At 41.9% G+C, this 22,974-nt stretch overlaps 1 protein-coding gene across 1 annotated transcript in view; it reads left to right on the top strand.

Moving 5' to 3' along the window:
• STAB2 (stabilin 2) overlaps nt 1–22,974 on the top strand; it is an 87,866-nt gene that overhangs the window by 16,252 nt on the left and 48,640 nt on the right. Inside the window, exons 8-20 of the mRNA XM_010291694.1 lie at nt 1,756–1,952; nt 3,006–3,139; nt 8,287–8,420; nt 10,217–10,299; nt 10,960–11,109; nt 12,391–12,534; nt 13,307–13,369; nt 13,463–13,582; nt 14,207–14,260; nt 15,326–15,406; nt 16,396–16,548; nt 21,692–21,778; nt 22,278–22,389. Of these exons, the coding sequence (XP_010289996.1) occupies nt 1,756–1,952; nt 3,006–3,139; nt 8,287–8,420; nt 10,217–10,299; nt 10,960–11,109; nt 12,391–12,534; nt 13,307–13,369; nt 13,463–13,582; nt 14,207–14,260; nt 15,326–15,406; nt 16,396–16,548; nt 21,692–21,778; nt 22,278–22,389 (1,512 nt within the window). The remainder of the gene's footprint in view (nt 1–1,755; nt 1,953–3,005; nt 3,140–8,286; nt 8,421–10,216; nt 10,300–10,959; nt 11,110–12,390; nt 12,535–13,306; nt 13,370–13,462; nt 13,583–14,206; nt 14,261–15,325; nt 15,407–16,395; nt 16,549–21,691; nt 21,779–22,277; nt 22,390–22,974) is intronic.

Consider the following 22,974-nt stretch of genomic DNA (forward strand, 5'->3'; position numbering starts at 1 on the left):
ACCCTAAAATGTGCTCCAGAAGCACATCAGCCCAACTGCTAGCAAGCTTCAGTCTATGCAACCAGACTGAAGCTAGTAAACCCCCTTGAAACATGTAGTGTGGAAGCTGTGTCATAAATGCTTACAAATCCACTCCTATTATGTCACTGTACTTGCTAAAGTTCAACGTCATAGTTTGCTTCCATAAAAATCAGCAACAGCAACCAAGGGCTTCTATTTATTGAATAGCCATCATGTGGCAGCTCAGCTTCATCACTAAGCATAAACTACAGACAAGCTCATTTTACCTTTCCTATTTTTTATGAAACAAAGGTGACAGCATCTCGGATAGAGGTAAAAGTCTACCTTAAAGTTGTCTTTATACACTTCTCAACTTGCCATTGAATGCTCAATTTAACTGTATTACAAGAGTCTTTGCTTACATTATGCCTTACAGCACCAGTTCTTCCTTCTAGACCAATTGCAATGAAGAAAATGTTTGTATCTGATTCTGGAAGCACTGTTTACTAAATGTTGGCTTGGATCATGCCAGAAATACAATAGTTCTTATCCTCTCCGGGAATATTTACATTATATAATTCAACCCTCTTGGTCCTAACTATGGTGTAGTCCTCTCCAAGTAGGCTTGAACAGCTTCCAAGAGCAAGACATGAGAAAGTCACTCTTCAGAGAATGTGAGTTTCTTCTAGTAGGCAGCATAGACGAACAAGAGATAAAGAAATTGCAGAAACCAGCAGAGAAGGAAGATACTAGTAGGTTTTGCATTGAAGCAGCCTGCGTGGATGTTGCTCCTCTGTCCTGGTGCCTTTAATTACTGGGGTCACCTGTGGCTTAAGCCAGTGTCTTTTACATTTGACTGTCTGGGAAGCAGAGAACAAGCAGCTCCAGCTCAGCTAAGCACATATGTGAGGACAGCAGTGGCTGCCCCAGGCTCAGCTTGGAGGTGGCATTGCTTATGGTTGATTTGAGCATGTGAATGTGTGTATGTGCATGATTTCACACTGGAACAGATGACAATGCTTGAAAGAGTGAAGTTGACCATTGCCAACTCTGTCAGTCCCAGTTGAGGGGGAAGAAAGGAAGGAGGAGAGGGGAAACATTGTGCTTGACCAGATCTTAAACTGGACTCAAAGGTGTGAGAAGATGCTCTCCAAGCACTGCTGGACTATGAAAGAGGACAAACAATGCCATTGCCTTGAAAAAAGGGCTCATAGAAATAACTAGTGAACTTCCAGTCCAGTCCTGAAACTGCAGCAGTGTGGAAGACACGACTAATGTACTTGCTGGCCAGTTTTCCATACAGCTGAACAGGTGACATTATATTGTTTAATTACCGGAAAGAAAACAGCAAAGGCCTATTGTATTGAGAAATATTTTCCAACTGATCTAACACGTGCTTAAAGCTTGTACAGACCTCATATCACCTACCTGACCTTCCTCTGGTTAAAATCCACCAGAGAAAAGGGAAATAGTTGTGATATTTTAATGAGCACATTACATGTTTTAATCTGTTTATAACTCAATCTGCCAAGTTAAGAGATCATTTCTGTTCAAAAGCAAACAGTTGGTTGCTACGTTAGTATAAACACATTCCTCCCTTCCGTCTTCATGCCGCCACGATACTTTGGACTTGGCTGTTATGAGAAGTTTAGTCTACTCAGGCTTTGTTTGGCATGGAGGTGCTCTGGCAGATCCTTGTCTTCAAATTGAGAACTGCAGGTAATAATTCATTTACTTCACTTCTTTTTTCACAAGCTATCAACCCGTGTGCCAAAAAGGTCTGCGATCCTAATGCCAACTGCATTTACCTCGGACCAAATCAGCACAAATGTACCTGTCAAGAAGGTTACAGAGGGGACGGTCAAGTCTGCTTACCCGTAGACCCTTGCCAAGCAACATATGGGAATTGCCCTGCAGAGTCCACCATTTGTATATATGATGGTCCAGGAAAGGTTAGTGTTGAATGGCTGTCCTAGACGTTTCCTATGTCAACTGCCTAAGAAGAAATAATGCTGTCTCTCCAAAAAGATGCCATGAAGGTATGGGAACAGGCCGTAGGGAGACCAAACTCTACTCCTAGCTGTGGCTTAAACCCTGATGTTGATGAGGAGTGAGTCCCTTTACCTCCCTTCTCAATGTAGGTATGTCATGTTTCCCCCTCTGAAAATGGAAATGGCAATAGTGTTGATTTTCCTAGAATATTGTGGCTCAGATTTGCCTCCCCAAAATGGAGGCATTGAAATGAAGCTTTTGCCTCTCTGACTGCAGGGGCTTGTAGGACCAGTAGGGTCCTTACGCAGGTACCACAGATAAATGCCTAAAATTAGTATATTTAGGAAAGAGGTAATCTGAATCTTTGAGGACTGATGAAAGACACTGTAAAATGGCTGCATATTATTCATGCTGTTAGGAACTTGCTCAGATTTCCATTTGTAAAACTCCTGCCACAAAGAAAGTGAGACTTCAGAAGACCATGTCCGTTTTCCCTGGACACCCTGAAGATCCAAAGAGGGACTCGGTCATCCAGGGTTGTTCTGCAGTTCACAGTCATATAAGTTGTTTCGCTCAGGGGTGTCTCAGTGAGCTGCATGAGGCTGGCACACACAGGCTGGTGTGTACGACAACACCAATTGTGCTGATACACCTTGTTCATTAATAGTATACTTTGGCACACATTTTGGGAGGCAGAGGGCTGTGGGAACAGTCGTAAAAAATTTGACCTACCCACATTGACTTTAAATGTTCTCTGATCACAGAAGTGAATCGAAACAGCTTTATTGGAAGGAAATTTATCTGAGAGTCAGTAGTTTTCTGGAGTGGATAAAACCTTGAAGGGAGTTGTATAGATATGGATAAACTTTATACTTGCATCTGAACTCACCAAGTGATTAACTAAGGCTTTTGGAAGCTCACTGTCTTTAAACCCCAGTTCCAGAAAGTATGCTGAAATCCACAATTTCTGCATGTCTAATTTCTCTATCCCCTCTGTCATCCTTCTGATTTAGTCCCACTGTGAATGCAAGGAGCATTATACAAACTTCGTACCTGGGAAAGGATGCAGCATGACAGACATCTGTGAAACGAACAACACCTGCCACAAAAAAGCTAAATGCTCAATGGGTGCACCAGGACAAATTACGTGAGTCTTTTTGCTCATTAAATCTTTCACTCAGTTTCTCCCTCCTCCTCTTAGTAAACAGGCTGCTAAAACAAATCCAATGGATGAACACCTCCTGAAGTTACCATTAATGTTTCTTTATCAAGGACAAATTACAAGATTTAATGGGGTTAGGGTCAACCAATTAGCATAGTGTTTGATTTCATCATTCCAATTGCTAATACCTATTAAGTTTTATTTTTATAGCACTCAGAGGTCATTTCTACACAAGTAAATAAAAAGGACCAAGACCTCTCTTCTGTTCCTCAGGGCAAGCAGCATGGTCTGGCTCACAGCTAAAGTCTCTTCTTCTTCCAAAAGAGAGTAACTGCCTCTTGGCAGCAGTTCCTGGCACACGCTATCCCTTCAACTGTGCCTGGGCACTGCCTGGAAAAATGCTACTTCGTGTGGGCCAGAAACATGCCAGGCAGCATGCTAAAAATTAATCAGCATTAATTATCATAGGACAGCACTGGAGCCCTAGCTCTTTTTAGTATACTAATACAGATACAACTAGGGAATCTGACCCCCATGCTGTGAAAGCAACCTCGGCAGATTCCTCAAAGCCTTGAGTCGGGCATGTGGGAAACTGCAAAACCTCTGGCAGAGTTTGTTTTCCTGTACAAAAATTTGCTACACAGGTCTTAGGAGGAAAGTAAGTTTTAACACTAAACTTAACAAAACTACCTTAAACCAAAGAATTTGGATTACAGGTTTCTATAGCCCAATGATAGCTAGTACTGGGTTTAAAGAGGTGTCCCTGAAATGTTAGTTCTGAGGAGCTGAGAGTTTGAATATGAAAGACAAGACAGGCCATTAGTTGTAAATTAGGAACAAATTATTTATCGCATAGATCTATAGACAGAAAGCGTTCATTCTGGAGACTATTCTTATTGCCAGTTCCTGCTTCATCATGCAGCTTTCTCTTACAGTGTAACATCAACACCACTCTTGTGTAAGCTATTGTGCATTTCAAACAAGTTGTCGTGGTTTAGCAACTAAGCACCATGCAGCCACTGACCCACCCCGCCTGCCCCAGGGTGGGATGGGGGAGACAATCAGATTTAAGAGGACAGCAAAAGAAGAGGAAACAACAATGATAACATTAATACTAAAATTACTGATAAAGGAATCTACAAAAACAAGCAATGCACAATGCAACAATTGCTCACCAGCTGGTGATCGATAGCCCGTCCCCGAGCAGTGACTCTCACCCCACGGCCAGCTCCAGTTTAAACACTGGGCATGCCGTTACATGGTAGGGAGCGTGTCTTCGGCCAGCCTGGGTCAGCTGTGCCGGCTGTGCCCCCTCCCAGCTTCTTGTGCGCCTCCCCACTGGGAGAGCATGGGGAGCTGAAAAGCCCTTGACTTAGGGTAAGCACTACAACTACCTAGCCACAACCAAAAACATCACTGTGTTACCAACGTTATTCTCATACCAAATCCAAAACACAGCACTATACCAGCCATAAGGAAGAAAAAACAACTCTATCCCAACTGAAAACAGGACACAAGTTTATCTAGAATATCTCCTAGTTCATTTCTAGAGCACACTACGCTACTCAAACTGCATTTAGTATATACTTATACTCTACTTGGTATGCTATACTACTATACTGCACAACATGAGTTGAAAATTTAAAATAAAATTCCACATCACAAATCAGGACCTTTCTTTCCTAATTTGTCACTGTTTCACCATTGCACCTCAATTTTCAACAACCGAGTAAGTTTTGAGAATTTTAGAATGGGAAAATTAAAAATTTATGACTTGGGGGAGGGAAAGAAGCAATCCAAATGCTTTGCACATTGTTCATTCAATGACCTTTAATGGCAAAAACAAATACAGAAGAATGAAGTGATATTCAAATCAAACTAAAACTATCTATTTGGCAAAAAGTTGAAACTATACTGAATAGTTTCCAACTAAAGAAAACACATTTATGAAACAGGAACTTTGCAAAGAAAAACATTGATTGGTAAATATGGGCACAGTAAATTGTTGCTGATAAGTGACAGACACTTACCGTATTTTGGCTGCATCCCAGATTTTAAATGTATTTGGGAGGGCTTGTTTTGGTGGGTTTTTTTTTACTTCTAAAACACAAAGCTGTAACAGGGACCACAAACCTGTGTTGCTTTCTTGCTTTTGGTTTTTGTTTTGTTTTTATTAAAGATGCAGTTGTGCTGTTAGCGTCCCCCATACAGAGTCATTTCTACTTTCTCCTGAATCAAATGATTTGTGGAAGAATAAATCTTTTATACGGACAAAGATGTAGAAAAGACAAACATTTATTTTGTGACCATAGCACAGCAACCTCATGGAAAATCAAGATTGTCACTGTTTTCTGTTCCCATCTAGATCTTTCTTGGGTGAGGGCTGACACTTTCCGTGGCGTTGCTTCAGCACGGTAATCATGTTCAGCATTGCCCAGGAGCTACAAAGCTTCCACTGGTGCAGAATTACACTGCATATTAAACCATAACCCCTCTGGTTTCCAAGAAAACTGGCTTCCCCTCAGCTAAACTCAACTATTTTCTTTTTTAATTTCTTATTGTTACTCTGACTCTATCTTCAGTGTTAGAAATTAGTAGCTTCATAAACCAAAACTCTGTTATACAAGTTTCAGGTAAAATGGAGACAGAAAGCTGAGGTTCCCTTTTCCGAAGAGGTACAATTCTCTTCCTCCTCCTGAGTAAGTTGAAGTAGTGACAGTTCCCGTCTTTTTCAGTCCTGCCTATACTGTCCATGCAGCATATCATGCAAATGTCAAAAAACTAAGTTTAAATAGTCCAGCATGGTTTGCTGTAAAGCTGTTCCTCTTTAGATAGCCAAACAAATTGCTATATTTAACCTGCTCCTTGTATAACCATTTGCTGAAAAAGAGAGATTTATTTTGAAACCTTGATCTAATTTATGCAATATTTCAAGGGTAGCTTCTTTTTTTCTACTAAACTGTTCCTCTGCTCCTTTGAAGCCTAAGGTTTTCCCTTCTCTGCTCAGAAGTGAAGGGAAAACATGTAGTTCAAAACAAGTGAAGGGAAAAACTATGTACATCAATACAACAATATTTACCCTATCAGAAGAAAGGGGTCAAGCCCCAAGGAGGAGCTGCTCCTTCCTCCAAGCCCCAAACCCTTCATCCAGACTCCACAGTCACACCCTCTGCCCAAGAGATCCCCTTAAAATGAAGAAGGCTCACCACTAGAATCGTATCCTAAAAATTTAAGATGCCTTTAGGCTCCTATTTTTACCCAGAACCAGAAGGAATCAAAGCTTGAGCCTCTTGGCTAAAATCCCAGAGCCCCTCTAAGTCTCTATGCAGCCCCCCAGACTGCAGGGACGGTGAGGATTTTCAAATAAGATTGCTGTCATCAGGGCAACAGCTACAGTACAGACGATACATGGGAAACAGAATGATTTGGCATCAGGTTGATACGACTGTGGGGTGCGAGTGGCTCGTGTGTTTCTAACAACCAGTGCATGCAAACGATTAGGTCATTAGTTATATAAAGAACATCTTTTGCTTGCGTAGAGTAATGTTCCTTCTCTAACAGTGTCTTTAGGAAAAATATCCAGAGAGATGAATCATTATGGATAGGGTTTATATGAATACTGAACATGTTGGAGACTTAATTAGGAAAGGCACTCTTAAAAGCCAATGTTTGGCAACACATACCATATAGTTGTTTAGCTTCCTAAATATAGTTAGAGTTTCTTTCTGGGCGCACTACATGCTGACAGGAGCCTGCTTTAATTTTAGCACTGAAGATGAGTAAATGACTGAGCTGACACCACCAGCTGGTCTCTCAGGAGCAGCCAAGCCAGGGCTGATTTTCTGAAAACTGCAAGAGAAAGACCTGAGATTGGCAAAACCAGCAGGCATCCATGGCCCCTCACATTGAGGCAGGCTTAAAAAGTACAGATTTTTTAGAAAGTACTAACCACTCTCCTGGTGAATAGTCAAGTTGACACAAGGTCAAGGCACACACAAGTTGTAGTTGCTCTTTCAAACTCACAACCATTTGTACCTGTCAGCCCCTAATAGCAAGCACTTGTCAATCATGCTAACAACCAACAATTTCTTCCCCACCTCTCTCATGACACTAAGGTCTTTCATGGCCATACAATTCAGTTTTCATAAGGTGTGTTCCCTCCCTTATAGGACAGAGGATGTCAGACTGACGCTTGAGTTTGTTCTTCCATAAATTTCCTTTGGATTTTGTCTTGGCTGCAGCATGCTACTTCATATGCAACCCATCCCAAGACAATGAGGATGCTGAGCCCGCCTTGAGGCCTTGCCTGTCACTCTCATGGGCACCACAACCTGAGCCTGCTTTGGACATATGTAGGACTGGGTCAGCTGTACATCACCGACACCTCTCGCAGGCTGGAGTCCCCAGGGCACAGCCAGCGTGTTACAGATGAGATTCTATTTCCAGTGCAGAGACAGCAGAAGCATGAATTATACACCTGAAAAAGCATGAGATTTCATGCTTCAGCAGCTTCAGAAAAAAAGATGTTACAGTACCAGAATCATTGCCCAAAGTGGTTGTGTTACTTAAAGGGCAGTGTAACAACCAACCACTTTCCTTTTTTGAAAGCACTGACATCCCTGTCTGCCTTTTTCTGCCAGGTCGCAAGGATTTATGAGCTGCCATCACCCCCTTCATACACAACTAGTATTAATCCTGCTGAGTCCCACGTAGCAAGTGGGGGCTTCACACAACTGCCTCCCTCCTGCAAGGGTGGCACCCCACACATTTATGCCATAGGCCTCCTTTGCTCACAGGCAGGTAGGCTCAGCAGCTTTCTGGGCTTCAGCAACCACAACATTTGGGGCCCAGAGGCTGCACTGCAGCTGGGGCGTTGCGTAGCCCCCATTCAAAGAGGTCCTGCAAGACAGACACTGCTGCCTCCTGGCCCAGTTGACGGAAGGACACCACATCAGGCAAGCAGCCACCACTGACGTACGTCACAGCATGCAGAAGCAAAGATTAAACTAAAATGCATTGGTGCTTCCTGAAAGTGCCTTTACAGGAGCAATGAGTAACAGTGCAGATTTGGCAAGAGCCTCGATGACACCACAGGGCATCAGCGCCCAGCTAAAATGACGATCCCTTCACAGGTGTACATGCCAGGGCAACTCCGTGGGGAACGGGTTTGTGTGCTACGGAAATGTCATGGAGCGCCTCCGAGACCTGAACGCAGAAGTGGGAGGGCGGTGGCAAGGCAAGCTGACATCTGCTTTATCACTCATGGGTAAGTGACCACACACAAAAGCAGCCATCTTCTGCTAGGTGGGTTGATTTTGCCCTGTCTTCCCCCACCACCCCCCACTGCAGGAAGGTGATGCTAACAGCATGACATGGCACGCACGCTACTGACCGCAGACTCCTCCTGACCACCTTTAGGTGCCTTTGCTCAGCATGCCATGCAACCTGCAGGAATTCCCAAGCAGAATTGCTAAACACATTCCCATAACCCGTCACACACCATTTGGTATCAGCAGTAGGTTTTGTGCCATAGTGGAATGAGTAGGATCATCCCACTTCTCCCTCCTTGTCCCCATTGACTTGGATAATTGAGATTTGATCTGTAACGATGCACAGAAGTCCACCAAAAACATCAAGATTCCCAGCTGGGTGTCTCTTTCCATCAACAGTAGCATTGCTTTCACCAGGAAAGAGGACAGAGGCAAGGGAAGGGACTGATCCTACCCATGGTCTCCATCACCCTCAGGACCCCACACCAGAGCACCTCAGCCATAGCTGAGGGGTCTCCACATTTCCAAATGGTCTGCAGAGGTGAGATGGAGCTCCTGTCAGGGCTCACAGCTTCTAGCCTTTTGCAGTTATTGCCATCACCTTGTGAAGAGAACAGCATAACCATCTTCATAATCTTTGCATGGCCACAAATTGCAGCCAGGAACAAACACTGCTAGAATAGAGCTGGATCTTTGAGTTAAATATGTAAATATGAAAAATTTCCTCCCATTTAAAATAATTTCCTCAGTCCTTTTCACTGAGCCCAGCAATTAAAATAAAGATCCTGAATTCCTGACTAAAACAGAATAAGAGTCCCTCATAGCTGGCAAAGGACAAAACCTGGCAGTGACATTCACATTCAACACCGCAGACCAAAATCCATTGTCTCAGCAAGGAGAGTTCAGTTGCAGTTTCTCTGTGCATTTCTCCTTATGTGTCTGAAAAGTGCCCAACATGCCGAGTGCCACCCCCTTTGTTAACAACAATCCAGATTTTATGTTCTTTGGTTAAGTTTTGGACACAAATGTGACATTTGATTCACTAGCCAGAAACTACAAAGATACATTAACCACACACAGTTATCTTACACTACATTCACGTCACTAATATCTTTCAAAAGCTAAGAATATACAGCAGAATAGTCCATGTTGTTCTGTAAAACAGCATATTAATTTTGAGATCTATTCAGTGGCACAACATACCTACAACAACTGTAAAGGTTTTTACAGTTCTGATTTTAAATCTCTGGAAAAAAAGCTGAATGTTAGAAATATTTAATACCTTCAGCTGCAGAATCAGTGGTCTCATACTGCTGTCTTGGAAACAGAAATACCATCTGGGTAGCAAATGAACTTTAATTAACTTTCAGTACATCAGCTTTTATTATCAGCTATGTGTTTGCTGGTATTTGCACTACCAGTAGGTTATCCATGAAGACTGAATTGATTTAAAGCAGAATGCTGTCTTCCTGTAAAGACACATCTCCAACAAAATGCCGGTTTCATGTCCATCACCCTGGCCTGCATGCCATGGAATTCAGGCTACCAGAAGCATTCTGAATGTTTTGCCTCATCCTGTGTCAAATATGCAGCAGCACCTGGATTTCACACCCTGTCTGCCTCTCATCTCTTAACAACTCAGACTTTAGAATCTTAAATTAACATTTAATATTCACAGATCATATTCTTGCTTATTCTGCCCTTGCATACCTCGCACAGAGTACACAGTCCCTTCCTCCAATGAGCGTTTCACTAGACATTTAAACTTTTTTTTCCCCCCTCTTCTTATAAGAAAATGTCTACGAATGGCCGCTGAGTACTCTTGGACCATTTACCGTGCTTGTACCAACAAACAAGGGGCTTAAAGGTACTAATGTAAGTAAACAAGAGAAAGGGTTTTACATTGGGTGGGGGGATTTAGCGCCTTCAGAAAACTCATTTGTGTTAAAAGTGTTTTGATTCAGCAGATTCAGAAGAACTTTTTCCTCTAGTACACTTCTGGATACATTTAAGTCTAGGGGCCAGAGACTCTCTATTTCCTACTTGAAAGAAAAGCAGAATAACTTGACAAGTCAGAGTAGAACACAGTGAAGCTTCAAGTAAGTTTTGGATTGTCTTACATGGCTATGCTCAAGGTTTTTTTGCCTGATTGAGACAGGGGCTGAATTAAGATCTGAATTTTCAGCAGTGAGGCCCACAGGTCACCTTTTACACAAGGATGATAAAAAAAATAATGGATTTAGATTAAAAAAGAAGCCTGATATGTAAGTGATCAGCATATACCACCTTCCACTGAAGTCAGGACAACTCTGAAGGCAGATACTGCTCATGCAGCAACATTCATCTGACCTGAACTGAAACCAAGGGAGGCCTCCACTTGGTTCAGACACTGTCACCTCACTTCAGAAGAAAACATATAATTTCAGAATGTAACAGCTGGGGTGAAAAAAAACATTCACCATGAGATTTTTTTTTTTTTTTTTTTTTTAGATGAAGCCTGCATTGAAATAAATCTCTGTCCTTCTGTTCTTCTAGATAAAGGATCTTCTGAGTAATAAACAGAAAGCACAGCACTTCGTGAAACTCCATGTAATTGCTGGTCAGCTGAATACCAGCAGCTTGAATAATACCAATGTAATATATACTTTGACCGGCAAGTCAGGAGAGATATCAAAGGGAGAAAAGGTAAGTGGCCTTTCAGGCTACCTCAGCAAGAATACTACACTGTTCACTCAACAAGGAGTATGAAAAGGGTTTCTGCAGCAAGATGTCAGGTTGCAGATAGCTGCTGGATTATAACATACCACAGCTGTGGCCATGCATCACAAGGAGTTCAAGTGAAACCTGAAACCTCACCAGCATCAAAGTTCCCACTAAAATCAGTGAAAACAAAAATTAGAGTTGCATCACTGCTGAGTGACATTGTGATCTCATGCAGACCGCTCTAAAAATGTTTGCTAAAATTAAAGTCATCTTAAATCTGCAGGCATGACCAACAGAGCTGGGGCAGGTCGTTAAGAGAGCCTAGGTAAAGTGAGAGGGGACATGAGGAGGGAAAAGCCCAGAGCTTATGCTGGAAACGTGTGCGTACTGCTCACACAGAGCAAGCACCAACTGCACTGCAGAACCCACCTCCCACTGAGCACCAGCATCCTTTGAATGATGCAGAAAACAGAAGTCTTCAACATAAATAAAATGCACATGGCAATTTATCATTAAAAACATGGAGTAACATTCATTACTAGCCCAGCTTATTTGATGTCAGAAAACATCAGGCCAGTCTGATCCCACAGTTTAAAAGAATTGCTCTCTACAGTTGATATATCAGATGTTATAATACAGAATTATTGCTCCTGGTCCGTTAAATGTCTGTTAACAACTTGAGCATATGTGAAGGCTAAAATCATATATTTCTCATATTCTTTAGATCAGTGGCATCTGAGAAGAGAGATCTATTTTATTTCTTTAATGAGTACACACTCCATTCGTAACAGGAAAATATCATTGCTGTCTGAGTCCTGTTAGTTTCCTGCAGGCTTCAGTACAGTGCATCATCAGCAACATTTTGTTGTTTTAAATATACATATAATATAAGGAAATGGATTGTAGTCCCTCAAGATTACAGGAGTTGACCCTTTCAGTACAATCACATTTTAAATCATTTCCTGGCAGACTTTTATTACTAGCAGTCATCAGAACCCTTTTAGGCACACTGCTTTACCCACAGGGCCTGTCCCTGCTTCTCTTCTGAACCTTGTTGTCCTGGAACAAAATAACATGGTCCTGATCCAAAGTCAATGGAATTTTTTCCATTTCCTTGATAAGCATTGGAAGCAACCCTTTAGCCTCCCCAGGTTTAAATGGCCCAGGTGCTGGCAATGGAAGGGAGTGTTATTCATCATGCATACTCACTCTGTTGTCATTTCATAATAAAGAGCTCACCATTCATTGCCTGGCTTCTTTCAGGATAATCAATTGAGAATTAGAATTCAAGGAGGAAGGAGGAAAGGAAAACTTTTGCAGGGAAATATTATTGCTTCCAATGGGATTTTGCACATTATTGACAAGGCCATGGACAACGTGGAGCCAACTTTTGAAAGCAGCAAAGAGGTGAGCCGTTAGCTATATACATCCAATGTCAGACTTCCTTTTAAAATAGTTTCACATTAATTGAATACAAAGGAGGATGACTGATAGCAGCTAGACAAACTCTACTGAGCCACTGTGCATCAATTCAGAGACGCAACATTCAAAGAGAAAGGTAATGACACAGTTTCTAAAGCAGACATTCGCTCTTCTGCCAAGCTGGTCCATGGAGGATTTAGGTGTACTCAATGCATTTGAGTGGTTCCTTGGAAATTGGCAGTCACAACCAGTGCATCTCACTGAATTCCAGAACAACATACTGAAAAGAGGGACATCTGGACAGATATCAGGCAAGACTTGTATTCAAAGCAACAATCCCTCCCCTCAAAGGCTATTATTATAAAAACTGATATTTTTGGATGCTTTGGGTGTCATGCTTAGCATACTTCCTTGAGAGTTCGCTTCTTTATGTGTGTTTTTGCAAATGTTTTATTTATCTAGCCTTTCTTATTGAGAATGAAGAGATAATAACAGTCTCCTTACACACACTGTTTGTATCTTCTGTGACTACACAGTATTTCAGGACAATGACAAACTCTAAACCACGATAGCACCAGGACAAGAGTGTTACCATCTCAGCCATTTCCAGACACCACCAACCACCCAAGCAATCAGGAAACCCAAATGTATTCAATCTGTAATAACTGAGACTCATACAGTAATTCAAAAAGTGTCTTATATTTGTTTTTATTCTGTGTTCCCAACTAAAATAAATCTTACTTTCATCATATTTCAGGAAACCATAATGTCAGTACTTCAAGATAATGGAAGATATAGCCAATTTACATCTTTGATAGAGGTAAGGATCCAGAAAAGCAATTCCATAAAGCTATTTTTCAGATGTTCTTCAATATTAATATGTAATTTCACTTTTACTTTTAAATCAAAACAGAGAACTGGCCTGGGAATGGATTTACAGCAGGACAACAGGCCTTACACTGTCTTTATTCCAAGTAATGAGGCTTTGAGTAATATGAAAACTGAGGCTCTGGATTACCTGCTTTCTGCAGAGGTATAGTCTTTCTAGACTGCAAATCTTTCTCAGAGAGTAGATACAGATATATATGTAGATATTGTTCATCATCTTGCTGCTGTGATTAAGGCCTAAGCCATCTCTACCAAAGATCAAGAGGACATCTAGACAGGAACAGGATTTCGGGGTCTCCCGTCGTATAAAGCAATGACAATCCCCCACGCCAAGCTGCCACGCCCCTGCTCTTGACCAGACAGTACAGCCCATACAGCCACAGGGCAAAGCCTCAAATGCTCTCCTGGAAGGTGTCACCCTTGGTGGGAACAGTCAAGGGGGAGCAGGTGCCACAAGGGCCCCATTGGCTGGGAGACACTGCTGGTGGGGTCCCAAAAGGTGGATAGTGGCATCGTGTCACCTGGACGCCTCCTGTCTTTGCCAACACCCACGCAAGTTGTGAAAGGCCTGTGCTGAATTAAAAGGTGATGTAGGGTTGAGGGCATGGAGCATCAAGGGTGCATGCCACAAGCTGACCACCACCATTGACCCAGAGGTTTCTGGTGCACCAGCCGCTGTCACCGTTCTCATCCCCATGTCCTCTCGCAGGTCAGGTTGGGTTTGTGGGACTCATTTTGGTCTAAACCAGCCTCTCTTCTGCTTTGGCAGGGTTCGTGGAAGTTGCTGGAGCTGGTCCGATACCACATTGTCTCCAATACTGAGGTAAGCATGGCTGCTTTACTGACCTGGAGCGTAAGAGCATTTTCAAACCCTTTGCCACTCTGAAGACAGAGGTTTTCCAAGCGCTATCTCCACTCAGTACTGCACAGCAAGGCTGCAAAGGACAGTTATGCCTCTGCCTTTATTAAGGGTAGTCACATAAAGGTCACTGACAGAGAACACAAACCTTTCAGCTCAGTGTCACTAATTGATGATGGGGACTTAGCCCAAAGGGGTGGGATGGGGTAAATAAATATATACATATATATAGTTATCCTGAACCTGCGACCTGTTACCTTAGCCTACCGTGGAGCAAGAACCGCTGTCAGGAGGTTCCATTAGCTTGGCAGGGCTGCAGGAACGGGTAGCAGGAAAAGTACTTGTTGCTATCAAAATCAAGCTCTCTCTGAGCCTATTCTGCCAAGATTAGTCTTCTGTTTATCAGATAGAGGTGGTTTTGTCATCCTCTAAGCCAGCCCTCTGTTTTTCCCTCCTTTTTCTGCTGGAAACAAAGAGCAGAGCCCAGCAACACCACCGGTAACAAAGGCTAGAGGAGACTGAAGTTCATTCTCACCCCAGCCCTTGCTGCGGGGAAGGAAGGATGTGCTCATATCCTTAGCAAAAGGACCCACTTGCAGTGTCCAAGGTGGAGGTCATTCGCAGCACAGAGCGGGATCACAGGGAGCAGAGGCATGAGATCTACATGTCCCTTCACAGGGTATCAGCACTGCCGCTTCCACAATGGTCTAAGGATGAAAACAGGGCTATTTTTAGGGAGAGATGATAACTTTACTTAAAGTGGTTGCTATAATTAGGAGAAAAATTAATATTCTTTTGAGCAACAACCTCTTCAGATGCAGCAACCAGCAAGCTCACTCAAAGTTTAATCACTCTAACTTCATTAGACAAGCAGGTTAGTCAACGCGAGGCTGCCCACGTAGCTAGAGAAAAGCCAATAGGGTCATTCGCTCACCATAAAGAGAAAGGTGGTCTTTCTTGTGAAATCCATCTGGATTTGAAAAGAATAATGATACTACATTTCTTTCAATCAATTTATACTCATTTCAGCTAGAGGTTGCCAGCCTTGTCTCAATAGAGCGCATCAGAAGCATGGCGAAGCAGTTCATTTACTTTAACAGGACCAGCACTGTAAGTCAAAGGCAGCTTTCACCCATGAACAGCGCACTCTGATCTCTGCAACTGTTTGCATGCAGGGGGAATAAAAAAAGGGAGGAGGGGGGACATTAGCAGAGGAATTTCTTGCTATAATGAGGCATACATTTTCAACTTGCCATTCCCACCTACTGTTAGAAATTAGTATTATAAAGGATGCACAGCAAATGGTATATAAGGACAGCCTGCAGTTTCTTTTTTCTTATGATTAGTCCCAGTCCAGGAATGATCCTTATTTATGCTTTGCCTAGTTTAAAAGAAAAAAAATCTATTTAAAATATTTTAACTCATTCTGTTACATATTTTGGTTAATTTAAAAAGTTCTTAGAGGTCTTTTCCAGCCTTAATGATTCTATGATTCTTTCATTCCCTTTAATATTATAGTCTCTGATCCTGATGAACCTAGGGAACATTTTTTTAAAGGTGTTAATTTGTCAGTACTTTTCCTAAGCCAAACTTATCAGATGTGTTGAATTCTCTTCTGTTCTTTGTTCATATTTGGCTAAAATACGCATTCTAGAGAAGAGATGCATCTATGAAAACTTTTTGTAAAGGCAGAGCAGTTGCATAAGTAGATGCAGAAAGATAATTTTTCTTTTTTCTCCTGTGAATTTGGATAGATCACAGATTCTCTCTCACTTTTCCCCCCCCTTTGTCAGAGAGGACCAAAGCATGCTTATGCTCATTGAAATCAGTGCCTGAAGTCATCAGTAGTCTTCCCATTTTGGCCAGTCCTTTAGTCACCAGTACCACAGGCTAAGAGTGCAGATTAAGAGGAAAGCTTTAGGTACCGCTGTTGCAGACCAATATCCAAGAAAATGTGCAACATATGCATGTTTCTTGCATAAAACAAGTGTAATAAAAAATAGATAGCCATTAAAAAGTATGACTAGAAATTATTGAAATTATCAGAAACTGAAAAGCTATGAAAAATTTATTATTAATAATAATTTATTGCTTCATAGGGGCAAGTCTTGGTGAGTGGAGAAGAAATGGAAGAAACAGATATTGTTGCAAAAAATGGTCGCATTTATACTCTTGCAGGAGTCCTTATCCCACCCACAATTGTTCCAGTTCTACCACATCGATGTGATGAGACAAGAAGTCAAATCACAATGGTAAGAGAATCACAACAAATCAATAGTTCTTAACTGCTCCATATAATGCAATCCATCTTCCTCTTCACTGGTTTCTCTGATATTGTCCATAAAAAGGGGGGTATTTTTGGAAAATAGTGTATCAGTGACATACATCCCCCTGGCTACCAGTAATGCACAGAAACAAATAATCTGCAAACAGAGAACTCGTATGGGTGCATCCTATACCACTTTAATGTATCTTGCCCTTGCGCTAGCCCTTTTAAATATGTTCTCTCCAGTTAAACATTTCCTTCAGTTCCTGAATCCCACCTGTGCATCCAAGTACGTGGTAAGGAGTCTCAAGTTCCCAGGGAAACTACTTCAGATCAGTATTTTCATTTCTACTAAACTTGCAGCGAAAAGAGTCAGCAAGTTGAAATATTAACATAATAATTAATCTTATATTAATATATTAGACATATGTTCTTTTCAGAAGCCACAATTTCCTGTAGGCCTGCTTTCTTCCTGTTTTCTTCAAATTAGGAATTACAAAACTGTTTCATATTTCAAAGGGCGGATTTTGACATACCTTGTTCAGTTTGGTAACACAGTACAGGCCTTTACACTCTGTAACATTCAGATACTATTTCTGGTAAGAAGATCGAGTATCAGACAGAGCTTTTAGCTTGCAGTAAGCGTGGGTCCAATGAGCTGTTACTGGACCATGTTCAAGCACATATCTGGGCCAGTAATAGTTCTTGTACAGTAATGCAAAACATATACTATTTTAACTTACAACAGCCCAGAACCACAGCCTGGAAAGAGATTCCCAGCAGAGCTGGAGAGCATCAAAATTTAATGAAGACGACACAAGAGCTGGCAGTAAAGAACTATTACCTCTGGCAGTAACTACAAAGTGCCGTATGTGCAATAGAATCATAAACCAGGCAGAGCAGCAAGCTGCAATCTCCGATACAAAAAATGACCAACACCTTACAAATTCAAATTACACTACAGTAATTTGAATTCCTACCAGGAACCTATCTACAATCTATGTCTGACATGGGTCAATCCTAAAGCAACACTATTAAAAATTATTTAAAGACAAAACAAACAGCATCTGTCACAGGACGTGAAGTCAGGAACTTTTGTCACCTTTGAAACCTTCATGCACAGCTTAAAATACAGCTAAATATCCAAGGCTTTAAGCAGAGCACTGCTGCCAAGAAGAATATCAGAGGGAGCAGCGGCTTTGCTCTTCTTACCTGCCATCGTGTATCTTCATCACTCTTGGAAAACAATCTCACCTTGTAAATACTACTTGTGGTACCAGTGAAAAGTGACAAACCTTGTAGGGACCGGCAGTTGTACACACCTACAAGAATTATACATCCCTAAAGATGAAAACATTACGCTGACACATACATAGCCATGTAACTGCACCTGAATGATGGTAATAACCGCAGGACTCTCTCTTGCTCCATCTCCTCCCAGAGGTTGTCACTCCCACAGCAGACTTGGCAGAAGGGAATACACATTCCTGTTTCAGACACATCGGTGCTAAGACAGTATCTTAATATGCTGCCGAAAATTGGACCTTGCATGGAAGTACAAACACATTTCCCTGTCCCCTCTCTGCAGTGTGGCAGAGAGGAAAGACGGGACTCCCACCCTCAGGAAAAGGAGGGAGCAGGTACATGTCAATGGCTGAGACCATCCCAGGTGGAGAAGGGGAGCAAATAGGTGGCAGCGAATGGCACCAGGCAGCAGGGAGAGCAATGCCAGCAGCGGGAAGCACTTTCCACAGCAATTGGACAGATTTTTAAGTTCTAAAGGAGCAAAGAGGCACTTGCAGGGATTTTTAGAAATGCAAAGAAAGCTAAGACCCTCAGTCAACTTCAGCCATGACCACACAGCTTATTCAAAGAGCTTTTATAACACCCAAATGTATTTGCCAAAATATGTCTGACCCACAGACCTTTAAAACATAGTAGTGGCATTGGTACCTCAACTATTTGATGACCAAATGCTTTTACAAGTCTGACCCTTTATTCCTTTAAGCGCTGTACAACTTGAGGGACTACTAAATCCAGACCAGGTCCAGTAATAAATCTGTGGGGAAAATGCCATAATTCAGGTTTGTGGTCACTTGTTCACTGATTATGAAACACATTGAAGTAACACACTGGATGCTGGCTCTAGGATTTAGTCCAACTTGGTTGAAAAGCAAGATGTCAGCAGTCATGAGCAACACTGCTTTAACAAACTCCATATCCATGCACTGAAAGGCTCAACCTTTGAAGTTATTGCATCTTGAGCTTGTCAGAGAACTCATCTTTAAAATTGCCACTGGAGTTTATATCTCCTCAGCACTGTAATTGCCAGTCTCTGTCACCACCACATGGTCATAAGTTAGCTAGTGGGAAAAGGCAACCAAAAGGTGAAGACATAAAAATAGCTATATACTGCTGGATCATGGTGGAATACAGGATCTATCACAGGGAAGCAAAGATTTTTCTCTTCACCACCTATATACAAGACAAATTTCTGTTCACACTGTCCGTATAAGAGACTCAACAAATTCTTCCTAGGAAGAAACAAAAAATTCTCATATAAGAGTGCAGACTGCACTAGACCCTCACTCAATATTAATTAATATATTATAGCAGGTTGAGCAAAGGATGTCAGTACATCTGTGCCCATGTTTATCTTCTGCTTAGGAAGCTTCCAGTTCTTTAAAAGAAGGGAGTGGGGGAAGGACAAATGAAGATAAAAAGGGGAAGGTGTAAATGAACAGGCACTTAGGAAAAATCAGAGCCAGCAGATACAGCCCTAGTTGCTGCTGTTTGGTTCCTGTTCCATGCTGTAACAGTTAAAAGTCATAGAATAGACATACTTAAAAATTACAGGCTATATCATCCATAAGTAGTGTGGATGTATAGTATAGTATCTCAGTAGTTGGTATAAAGTCTTTTCAAATGACTATCCTTATTGTTTCCATATAGGGTGTCTGTACAAGTTGTTTATCGCATGCATTGGCTCCCTGTCCGCAGGATTCAAAGCCCATCGTAAGTGACATTTCCTGACAGATTCCCCAGTTGTACAAAATGCATAGATGGAAGGGGTACCCATATGCTGATTACTGCTCTCCCAATATATCTGGTTCTTTTGTTCACTATAAATACAGGAGACTGCATAAAAATACAAATATAGATGGTACTTCAGTCTTTTTTTTGGCAATGATTGAAGCATCAGGTAATTTCAGGATTATTTTGCTTGCTGTTGCAAGATCCCTTGTAGACTTCATAGAAGCTCTGACTCTTTCCTCAGGTAAAGTAAAATCTATTTCAGATAGGCTTTGGCAGAAGAGAGGGGTGAGGAATGAGAATTACTATGATTATGAGGAATGAGAATTACTATGATTATGCTTTAAAAGTTAGTAAACAAAAGAGGAGACATACATTTAAAATAGACCTCACATCTCTTAAAAAATTTCCTTTTGATTAAGCATCTTCCTAGAAGTAACTGTCTGCAGAAGCAGCTTCAGAAAGGTTTGAAAATATTCCATCTGCTTTGCATCTAAGAGATGCAACTCCGGCTGCATGTTTCTCCACATACAAAACTCAAGTCTAACTACCACAGGAATTTTATTCCCCATGTTATAAAAATTCACTGGTAGTTAGTCCTGTACACCATATTCAGTAATAACCTATATGCCATTATTCAGTAATAATAAAAAGAAAGTTCTATTATGGAAAAACACATAATTTAATGAATTTTTTAAATGCAACCCTATATCAAGGTTCTTTCTGTTCTCTGGTTAAATTATGTTGCGACATTAAGACTGTATGACATAACTGTACGTTGCTTAAAAATACTAATGCTTCCATTTTGTGCATGTTCCAGCCTTTCTCAAAACGGAGATGCATTATTGAAGGCCCAACCTTTCAAAAAACTGGCTGTACTAGATCCTGCAATATAACAATAAAGGTACAGAGTTATGGTTCCTTAAGGTGAAATGTACATAGAAGTTTTCCAAAGTGTGTCTTTTGCACTGTGAACTCTCCGTTTAAAGCTGAGACGCATTTGGAGATGTCCTTGTAGTTTCCACACCCATCTACAGGGGATTGAGAGGAACTACTGTAAATCTTGGCGCAAAATACCAGGTAAATTCTTGCCATTCTACTACCTGAATGACGTAGAACTCCTCTCCATGATGCCTGCTCACACCAGGACCTCCAGTGAGTTTTTTTAGCTGCCATGCATTATTGACAACAACCCTCTCATACTCTGTAACTCAGGAGTTTTCACGTAAGACTCCAAGCCCAAATGTTGTTGTTGACCTGTAGAGCTTCACCTATGAAGAACAGGACACCTTGGCCCCCCTGGTCCCAGCCTCTCCTGTCCCAGGGCTTCGCACAGTATTGGCTAACAATGAAAAGGAAACGCTCCCAAGAACCGCGCTCCACTTGCTCTGCTTGGCAAGCCTCGTCTTTGCAAAATTCATTAGCCCCTGAGAAGTACTTACACCTTTCTGGCTTCTGGGGTTTCCAAATAGGCTTCTGCATTCCATGACCACCAAATGAGTTTTTTTCCCCGATACATTTTCTGTGCTCTTGGTAAACAAATGGATCAAGCAGCCAATTCATGAATAAAAGACACCCAAGAAAAAAAAAAAAAAAAGAAAAAATATTTAGGGCTGTGTAGTGGCTAAATCCCACACTGGTGCCGAGGGGGGTAAATGCAGCATGTCCAGCTTTCACGGTGCCTCCCTGGGGTAAAGCGTATCTTCCAGTTCCCAATCTCAGATGCAAAGGACACTGCCTGCCTCTGAATCACGCTGCACTCCCACAGGGAGATACGAGAGCGCACGCAACATGAGTGGGCACACAGAGGCACGTTCGTAACTGGTGACAGGACAGGGATTTCTGACACGGATGAGTCTAATAAGAACAAGGGAAGGATCTGGTGGTCTGTGGTAAAAGCCCCTTCTTGGGCTGCCAACATGCCTCCTGGTTTTAACAAGACCACTGCAGAGGCAGTTCTGCTTCAACACAAGCCTTTTAAGTGCCAGCTACCCCTACAACCTTTGCCAGAAGGCCAAAACAGGATGGAGGGTTGTCTTTTGTGCACTGCCTCCTTGCCAAGGTGCTGGAAAGGGGTTATTTGCTTTATTTCACAGGAACCAAAGTGTTGCAATGGCTTCTTTGGCCCTGATTGCAGTCCATGTCCAGGAGGTTTCTCCAAACCCTGCTCAGGAAACGGGCAGGTAAGAAGAGCATCCAGCAGCACCCTGCAATCCCATGATGGGAAAAACAGGCTGTGTCCCAAAAGTCCCTGAAGCACTTGTGCACAGCAGGAAATGCACCTTCCATTTATGTCCAGCGATGGCCATGAATTTTGGGTTCAGTTATACAGAGGGAAACTGAATCTCCCCCCTCAGATGTGCAAATTCCAGGTTTCTGTGGTTCCAACACACAGCACACAGGCAAGGCTGGGGCTGGGTGACCCACTCTGATACTTTTACTTTGCACAGCATGGGGTAATGACCCAGCTCACTTTAAAATTTTAAAGGAAGGTAGAATACACAGCAGCAAAGTACAAGCACAAGGAAAGCTTTTGCTTTGAAACACCTTTTTCAAAGCTGAGGTTCTTCCCAGTAGTTGATCCCAGTCATAATACGGACAGGCAGATAGTCTCTTCTCTGGGAGAAGGATAAGGACTCATTTCAATTTTTACACAGAAATCACCTCTCTTCCATATCACAGTGCATGGATGGCCTGGATGGAAATGGGACCTGCATTTGCACTGAGGCATTTCAAGGCTCGCGCTGTCAGTTCTGCTCAGACCCCAGCAAATATGGACCTCAGTGTGAAAAAGGTAAGTAAGTACAGCCATACTTCCCAGCCCAAGAGCATGGGCTATTTCTTTTGGACCCTAGTAACATTAAGGTAGGAGTTAAGTGCTTGCTAAACGGTCTCTGCAAGATAATGATCAAGATCTCTCTGAGGTAATTCCCTTTCTTATTTCAAATGGATATGTCATAAACCTAGAGCCAGTGAAAACATTCTCACTGACTTAATTGGGCTTTCTGCAGGGGCCACAGCTTGCTTTATATTAATTTATTGTTCTTTTCATTTCTGTCTCTCTCACATAAGTAATTGAAAAGAAAATCTTTGTTATTCCATTTCCATCTGGTATTGCCCACAACAGAACAGATTCTGCCTGCAATGACATATGTAATCTAAGAACAACTAGATCTATAAATAGATTGTGTTTAGGGCCACTTAATAACCACCCTTACTGAATAATTTCTGATCTATTGAAAAGGTTATAGTTCTGGTGGTCATCTTCTATATACTGACAGATTTAATCCTGTTATGTCAAACCATACTACATCTGAGAGTCTACAGAATATACAACATCAAATATAGATATATTCCCCATCTACAAAATAATTTTAAA

This window comes from Phaethon lepturus, unplaced genomic scaffold (genome assembly GCF_000687285.1).
Source record: "Phaethon lepturus isolate BGI_N335 unplaced genomic scaffold, ASM68728v1 scaffold2410, whole genome shotgun sequence".
Lineage (NCBI taxonomy): Eukaryota > Metazoa > Chordata > Aves > Phaethontiformes > Phaethontidae > Phaethon > Phaethon lepturus.